The following is a 9,075-nucleotide window of genomic DNA, read 5'->3' as shown; positions in this document are numbered from 1 at the left end:
AATAGTTTGATGAATAAAAAATTTAAATTTGAATATGTTTAGATCAAGAAACGAAGAAAACGGAATTGGATCGGGGGAAAACGAAAATAGTCGAGTAGTCGATTGTGTCCGCTGATATCCGAGGTAAGTCTATTAGTTATTTAATGTCATTAAATCGGTATATAGGTATGTAAATGTATTGTATTTTTGTTGAACTTTAATTTAAAAGCATATTGATTGAAATAAAATAAAGTATGAATGATATACATATATTATTAATGTTCGAATATATGTATATAGGTTTATACTTATATAAACTTTTAAATTTAGTTAAAGTATAACCGGATATAAGTATATACATGTATAAATTATTGGATTAATCAAAGATATGGATAAGATATATGTATATATAAGGTTCGAATGATTATATAAGTATATTTATATATAAACTCTTGGATTTGATTTGTGATATATGTATGTTATAATTGTATATATATATAGATTCGAACAAGCATACAAATACACATATATGTGTTGTGTATTGAATTTAGATATGTCATATATATATGTATAAGTTCTTGTTTTGAAATTGAGTATGAATTTATATATTTATATGGTAGATTCGAATATGTATAAATGTACATGTATAATTTCTTGAATTGAAATTAGGTTTGGAATTATATATGTATACATGAAATCAAATGTGAACGTATATGCAAATGTATAAGTTTTGTATTGAATAAAAGGTATGAAATTATTAGCTTAGATTATTTTAATATGTTCAAATGCTAAAGGCACATAGTATATTATAAGTTCAATCTTACGATATTAGTAGTAGAATCAAAAGTATGAGGTTATATATATATAAATATATTTTGGTTGAATTATTGAATTATCAAGTTAGATTTGGTGATGGAGATTTATATATCCATGTGTTTTAAAAATATAAGTTATGAATTTTGAGCTGAATCTCTATGCATGGATTTTATATAATATATATAGTTTGAAAATAAGATGTTTCAGACTTTACGTCCAAGAGACTTGATGCCGATGAAATGTTTCAGACTTTATGTCTAGCAGGCTTGATGCTGGTGAATTACTTCAGACTTTATGTCTAGCAGGCTTTGTGCCGGTTAAATGTATCGGGGTTTGTGCCCAGCAGGCTTTATGCCGGTGTTTTATACAAGGCTCTATGTTATATAAATCTTATGTGAGCAATAGTAAAAGCAAATAATGTGTTAAGAAAGTTAAATTATTCAGGTATGTGTTAGCCATTTGCTTAATTAGTGTTAAGGTAAGTTGATTGTTATAATTTGATAATAGTTTCAAATGAAATATAGAGTATGAGTTTACCATTTGAGTATAAGCATTCTTGGCATAATGATTTATTGAATATTTGGCTTTGCTAAATATTTATGTGTATTTGGCCATATAGTTTGTTTATGTGAAAATACAAGGTGATTTTTATTAAAGTGTTATATGGTACAAATATTAGGATATTTTGTTTATTTTATTATCTTAATGATGGAATAAGTATTAGTGTATATATATAAATGAATTTTTGCTTATAACTTACTAAGCTTTAATAGCTTAATGTGTGTTTGTATTTGTTTACCTCTGTTTTATAGATTTTGGAGTCGCGTTACGAGCTCGGGGATCGTCAGCATAGTCTATCACACTATCAACTGTCTTTGGTATTTTATAAATTTTGAATTCGAACCTATGGCATGTATAGTCTAGTTAATATGTTTAATTTTGGGATGTGTAAATATGAGCCATGCGAAAATGACTTATTCAGTTTGGTTAAGTTTGGTTTTATGTTTTTGATCTATTTGGTATATATATTTATATTTATATGATATTTAAAGTTATGCAAAAATTTCAGTTATTTATATGGAAGTGTGATGTGTTTAGCATATTTGTTAATAGTTGTATAAATTAGTTATAGTTAAGCCTAATTTGAAAATAATATTTGTATTATATGTAGTATAGTTAGTAAATTGAAATGAAATAAATGTTTGGATAATTGATTGATTTATGATATTAAATTTTGATTGGTAATGCCTCGTAACTCTAATCCGTTGACGGATATGAGCCTGGGGTGTTACACCTTACATCAATCTCTTTTAGCTAATACAAATGTTGGAAAACAGAGAGTATAGGGACTTTACCACGCTAGCACCAGTCAAGAAAGTACGCCCATGGCAAGCCCGCTTCCAGAACGTGCAACGGAAGATGAAAGCTATCCTCCGTTGCCTCACACACGCGGTGCGACCCCGAGAAAATGGAAAACTCATAAGCGAAGTGGGAAGCTAGATTCCCTGCACAGCCAAAGCCCACTTCATCTCCTCCGATGTGATGGTGTAAGCATAGGGTTTTTGATATGAGTAGCTCGGTCCAATTTAAAGGCCATAATAGAGATGGGCCTTTCCAAGTACTCAAGCAGATCAATGACAACGCCTATCAAATAGATCTGCCCGATGAGTACGATATAAGTTCTACTTTTAATATTGTTGATTTATCTCTCTTTGATGTTTCAAATTCGAGGACAAATCTTTTTGAGGAAGAGGGGAATGATGTAAGTCTCAAGGCCCAAAATAAGGCTCATGAACATGATGGGCTCAAATTTCTTCAAGGGCCAATAAGGGTCAAAGGCCAAGCAAATCCAGGCAAGATTGAATAGGACCATTCAAGACTTTATTACCAAGGCCCTAGATGCGCACACTACCAAAACATAAAATCAAGATTCAATTTCTTATTTTCAAGAAAATCAAGAAACCGAATCTTGATCCAATTTTGTTGTTTCAGACAATTTAAAGAATCATGAAAATTAAGATTTCAAATCTTGGAAATCTTGGTCTAAGAAACCAAATCTTGCAAACAAGGCGCATTTCATGTACGAGCCAATTTCAAGAGCAAATGAATCACAAGACTAAGTTCTTGAAAAAATGGCCCATTAAGATGTCTACAAGCCCATCCTGAAGTTTGGAAAGTAATTTAATTGAATACCAGACCAAATTATCAAAGTGGCCCAAATTGTAAAATTTTTAAACTATAGGTCCAATTTCATTTTAATAGGTGGATCATCATGTAAGAATTTAGCCCAAGGAGCCCATTTAATTATTTGGTTGAATTCTCATTAAAAGTCCACACTTAGAATTATTTTATTTTATTTTATTTGATGAGCTGTCATGTTAGTTATTCCATTAGGGTTAGGAAAACTTATTTTGGGGGACTATAAGTAGCATGGACTTTCACCCTTATACACATACAATTGATTTATGTTTTTTTGAGTTAATAATAATTCTTTTTGAGTTTTTCTTCAAGAATTGCTTTTGAGTTTCTTTTAAAAGCTATTTTAACAATCTTTCAGGTTGTGAGAATAATCTTCAAGCTTTTTCTCGCCAATATCTCTTTCTTGGAGGGGGATTAGAGCCATTAAAAGGAGTTGTGGATTCTTAATGTTTCCAAGGCTTCTTAGGACGTCATCTTCTCTTTTCCATCATTAATTTATCGTTTCTTGCTCAATTAAGTTAGTTATTGTTGTTTTGTCTTGCTGATTTTTTTATTTTCGTTCTAGGTTAAAGTTGCTTCAAGAAAGACGTTCTCCTATCTTGTTCCATCAAGAAACACATCAAAATTAGGAGTTTTAATCTTTTCTTGTTGTTTCAAGCATTCTTGGACAAAACAATTTGCTTTTGTCTTGAAAATCACTTCTAACAAATCTGTTTGTGTTTTTGTTTTTCCAGATCTGGTTGGGGCATTTTCTTGAGGTCCAATGACGATTTCTTTCTACCCAAAAAATCCAAATTCATTCTCTTTTGGACTCTTTACAAGTCGTTTCATCTTTCTTTTGTTTAAATTTCATTTGACCCTCCTTTGTGACAACTAATCTGTTTTCGTTGTTTCTCATTTCAGTTTACGTTCGTCTAGAGATTTAGGATAAATTCGCAACTTTGACAAACTTGACGATCTGTTTTCTCATTCATCCATATCATTCTTTATCAGTTTTTCAGTCACGATGATTGGAATCGGACGAGCTGAGACGATCTAGCTGTGAGCTCCTCTCATTCTTACCATATTTCGAATAAAAGAAGAAGGAAAACAGATATTGGAGCTAAGAAACAGAAAAATTTGTAAGATTTACCTTGATTCTGATTTGCAGAAAAGTCAAACAATGAAGAAAGCTAAAACCCCGACTATCCCTTTTTAAAGGGAGACCCTTAAAATCGTTCGGATGACCAAAAAACAAACCAACAACCAAGATGCGAACAAAGAAAAATGATTCGTGTTTCAACGGCTAAATGTGCGCGTCCAATGTTTGGATTCACACGTGGCAAGGTAGCTTTCATACACTATGGCCCTACGGTGTGCCTAGCAAGTTGCGTTTAAAATGGACTTAAGGCCCGCCACTTTATAACGTCCCTTAAGCCCACTAAAGGGGGGACTGGATTTTTAGGATTTGAGAACCGATAGCTCAAGTGACCGATAGGATCTGGACCTCCGACCCGAAGAAGAATGCTCGCCTATAAGCATAGTCAGCTGAGGACCTTGTAGGAATGCAAGATGTTCGCAAAGATAGCTCGCGCGGGAAGCCCGCGGGGGGAGCTAGCGTAAGCCGTGCAGGAATGAGGTTGCAAGAGGAGAGCTCGTGTAAGCTTCGCAGGGACGAGATCGCGAGCCATGTTCGGGAAGAGGACCCCCGCTCGTGACTGGTAGGTGTGAGGTTCGCTGGGAGAGTCAGTCCCAGGGTCAGAAAGGACCGCGTGCTTCGCAGGCAAGCGTCCAATAAGCCGAATGAGGCCCAATGAATGTCAACACCAGGGATAGAGAATGTCAGTACCTTCGGCCCAAAGGCCGAGACAAAACAATGAGCCCTATTGTGAGCTGTAATAGTGCATTAGGAATGTGTATAAATACTCCCTATGTTTCCCTTAATACAACACGAGAAAATTAATATTACTCAACAACTTACAATAAAAACTTTATTATATATTGATTTTTTCATTTTGGTTTCAATTTTTTTAAATATGAAAAGGTTATAATTTTTAGTCTTGTTTTAAACGGACGTTAAAAAAATCCAGCGAATATAAATGCACCACGTCAAATATCTTGGACAGAAAAAAACATATGTCCGTTTAAAACTCATTCTTTCTCTCTCCAATTTTTTTTTCCTATTTTGGCAATCAATTCTTTCGTTTTATTCCCTTACAGCAGTTAAACTCCCTCACCTTGTATAATTTATGTTCTTTTTTCCTTCTACCATCATCTTCACTGCAACTCCTCAGCCATTCTTTTCACTTATATCATTGTAGGTGCGCTATTCTTGAAGGGTAAATGTAGAAAGAAGGTTGGCAGCAACTGATGGGTTTTGAATATTTAAGAGATGAGATGAAGCAACATACTTCCGTGATTCTTCAAAAATTGTTACCAAACAATATATGGGAGTAGCATCTTATTGATTGATGATATCAACTGCCATTTGCTCTTCTTAACCATAAACAACGTTTGCAGAGCAGCATGCAATAGAATAGAAGTCAGAAATGAGCTTCTTTTCTTTTCTATTGCATCCCGCTGCAGAAAACATAAAAAATTAAACAATATTTGCTTTCATTGAGAGTCAAGACCTCCCGCTTAGGATTGTTAAAAGCAAAAGCCACCCTTGGTTGAGATGGACATGATTTCAGTTTTTATGCTGGTTTGGTAAATCTGAACAGATGGCAGTGGCAGCCTGTCGAATCATTTTCAGCAAACAAGTTTGGCTGAAATGGCGAAAAAGAGGGGAGGTTTTGATATCGATTTTAAGTTCACATATTCATTCATACCCTTGGATGGAAACCAACATTTGAGCTAATGAATTGCTTCAGTGACTTACTTTTTAAAGGCTTTTAACAAGTTTCACACCCCATGTCTCCTCCTCCAGATATTGACTACTGATTTCTATTTTTGGCAGCATTTCAAGCTTTCAATCGGATTACCTAACTTTCCCCTGTAGGAACATCTACCTATATTCTAAGAAAATTTGGTCAGCATTTATCACTAAAGCATGATATTCAAGCAAGGATTTGCAATTTTTTGCATTTAAAAATAAAATGGTTGTAAAACCATGATTTTAAAATAAGATAATTATGCGAATTAGTCATTACTATTAAAATTTTCATTTTTTTTAAACAGAATTGTTGAATCAATTTCTTCTAATGCATATAGTTAAAAAAGAGATATATGAAACTTTATAAAAAGAATTATACATATTTAAACTGCGATTTAAGTTAAATGTGTATAATTACACAAATCAAAATTCATACAAAGTTTGTATAGTTTAAAAGCAACTTGGCTATTAATATTTAAAGATACTAGACTGCTGAGGACTTCAAATACAAAATAAAAAGAAATACTGTTAAAAGAATTAAAGGCATTTCAAAACAAATTTCTCTTTCGCATATCCATCTCTCTACATATAAATCTAATTGATGACAGCAACGTTCTGCATTTTAGTTGTTAACTCTGTTGCGCTCAGGCTATTGAGTTGAGCTTCCATTTCTTTTAACACAGTTCTCAATCCACTGCAAGCCTCAAGAAAGGGCTCCGAAGATGTTCGAAAACTTTCAACCTCTTGCTGTATTTCATTGATCCTACTTGACATTTTCTCCAAAGCCAATTTTATTGCATCAATCTCTTGAGGGGGGTAAAGACAGGCTCCAATCTCATCTATCTCTGCTCCGACACATTGACACATCTTCAATAATTTCTCCAAAGAACCCACAAATTTACCATTGTCATCTGGGGTTTCAAGTTTAAGCATACCGGTGATTGTGCGGATAAGTTCCTTTATAACCAAAAGTGTCTCAGACACAACCCCATGAGCTAGTTGAGCTACTTTCATTTCTTCAGGTGACAAGTCACTGCCTAGATCATCATCACTTATGTCATCATCTTCAGGCTTGCTTTCTGCTTTGCTAGGAGTGTTATCAGAGGTTTCATCCCCAGGGTTGGAGGAAGCAGGCTTGAGCTCGTTTATCTCACGAAGTACATCCTTCATGGAAACTGCTACTTGCGTCATTGCTCGCCCGATCGCTGTTACATTTGTGGGAGGGACCTTCTTAAGAGCAGAACATGCCTCCCATACTGCTCCAACAATCTGAGGCATCGATAGTTTTCTCTCCTTATTGTGAGATCCTGCTAGCATTGAACACAAGTATTGTAGTGTTTCTTGATGGAAGAAAATCAAAATTAATCGGTTTGGATAGATACAATCGGTTTTTGTTCAAAAACAATGCCAATGCACACAAAAACACCTCAGGAATACAGAATGCACTCTGATCAAATCTAAAATATGTCACTCTTTACTGCTAGGGAAGATGTTTGATTCAGGTACCGACTCTTAAGTGTTCGGTGACACACCGTTCACCATCCCTTTAGATAACTCTACCTGATTATCACTATTTTTTACATCCTCAATGTTCAGTAAAAATAAGAACTCAAAACTGAAAGGGAAAAATTGTTGCCAAACTGAGTGTTACTTATATGAACTAAACTAAAACATTATCTTCTAACCTCTTCACCCTAGGTTTTAATGTGTACTTGATAGGATTTCAATTTTACGTAGTTTGGAGAGAAAGAGAATCGGTTTACCATATAACGAGACATGTTCCTTCATTAACCTAAAACTGCAATCAACAACGTGCTTCACGGATTCATGGATACTTGAGGAGAGAGTTGGGCCAGCACCAACAGTACTTCCATGGGAAAGCAAAAGGAAGCCCTGCAACACATTGAAATATGAATTCACGTTCTCCTCAACTTCTTTAGCTTGAGGTGATTCCCCATTCCAAAGCATTCCAGCTGTTAAACAAGCAGAAGAAGTAATCACTAATCTCACCCAACACAAAGTGGCATAAAGAATCATAGTGGAAAACAAAAGAAATCCATATTGTGCAAATTCCTTTCATTAAGAAATAAAAGAAAATCTTAGAAATCAATAACAAATTCAAGCCCAAAAAAACCCTATTTTCTATCTGTTTTTTTTTGGCATAGATAATTTGCATATAATAATTATAAGGAGGACAAAACCCAGACCCAATAAAAGAAAATCCAAAAAGAAAAAGAAAGTGGGAGCACCAATGGTAGCTTGCTTGGAAACTTGTTCACCAATCTGGATAACCTGAGACCAGGTAACTTTCTCCATAGAATTAGAAGGGGGACTTTGATCCAACACCTGCTTACAATAACCCAAAAAAAATTATGAACGTAAGGTATCAAATGAAGTCCATAAAAGAAAAGGAAAAAGGAAGAAAAGGAAAAACCTGCAAAGTTTCATGGATAGTATTGAGGTGGGCAGTGAGAGCCCGATTCAGCTGTTCTTTCTCTGCTTTTCCCATCTCTGTCTCTTGTTTTGGTTTGGGGTCTCTGCTTGATGAGGGTTTTAGTTGTAATCTTCGTAAATAGAATCGCCGCAGGAACAATGAAACCCTTTCTCTTTTTGGTTTATTATGTAGTAAAAATATTGTTTGAAAAGAAATTATAATAAAAAAAATTCATAATTTTATAAATTATTAGAATCCATAAAATTCCAGGAAAGGGTTTATGTGAGAAATAATTACTTGAGTGATGTTACATTTCGATTTTTATATTTAAATAAATAAATAAATTAGATTAAAAATAAATTAGACATTTTATTAAAAAAAATATCTATTTTTACTGTTAACAACTAGTTCATGTATGTCAGCAGAAGGTACATGTCATGTATCACTGTTTAATTATTCTATCAACTATGTCGGTTTTTAACAGTATAAAGGGATAAAACTTTTAAAAGAAATGACTAATTTGCTCTTTAATTTAACTTATACGAATTAATTTACTCATTTTTTTAGTAGAGAAAGCAAAATGTAATGTGACTTCTATACATGTGCTTCAATGATACTTTTACCGTTTACATGATAAATGTCGCTAAATTATATTTAAAAGACATTTACTTTAAAAAAAATCCTTTTTAAACTATTATTGTAATTAAATAAGTTGTAACCTATTATTTTTATTATTAAATTTTGAAAATTTTGAAAATTAAAAATATATAGTTTACTAAATCTGAAATTATAT

General features: G+C 33.4%; 1 protein-coding gene across 1 annotated transcript; it reads right to left on the bottom strand.

Annotated features, from left to right (window-relative positions):
- Positions 1-6,242: 6,242 nt before the first annotated feature.
- LOC107903808 (uncharacterized) lies at positions 6,243-8,467 on the bottom strand. The gene is made up of 4 exons (XM_016829977.2): positions 8,283-8,467; positions 8,098-8,194; positions 7,612-7,821; positions 6,243-7,155 (listed from the first exon to the last, which is right to left on the bottom strand). Exons 1-4 carry the CDS (start codon positions 8,355-8,357, stop codon positions 6,443-6,445), a joined length of 1,095 nt encoding a protein of 364 aa, XP_016685466.1. The 5' UTR covers positions 8,358-8,467; the 3' UTR covers positions 6,243-6,442.
- Positions 8,468-9,075: the final 608 nt, after the last annotated feature.

This window comes from Gossypium hirsutum, chromosome D05, assembly GCF_007990345.1.
Source record: "Gossypium hirsutum isolate 1008001.06 chromosome D05, Gossypium_hirsutum_v2.1, whole genome shotgun sequence".
NCBI lineage: Eukaryota > Viridiplantae > Streptophyta > Magnoliopsida > Malvales > Malvaceae > Gossypium > Gossypium hirsutum.
The sequence above is the reverse complement of the archived record's forward strand: the minus strand, read 5'-3'. Positions and strand labels throughout refer to the sequence as shown.

Excerpts from the sequence above, each read along its gene's own strand:
- LOC107903808 (XM_016829977.2), bottom strand. The coding sequence starts at position 8,357 with ATGGGAAAAGCAGAGAAAGAACAGCTGAATCGGGCTCTCACTGCCCAC. Across the intron at positions 8,195-8,282 it reads CTATCCATGAAACTTTGCAG|GTGTTGGATCAAAGTCCCCC; the intron begins GTTTTTCCTTTT and ends TATTGTAAGCAG. Across the intron at positions 7,822-8,097 it reads TTCCAAGCAAGCTACCATTG|CTGGAATGCTTTGGAATGGG; the intron begins GTGCTCCCACTT and ends CTTGTTTAACAG.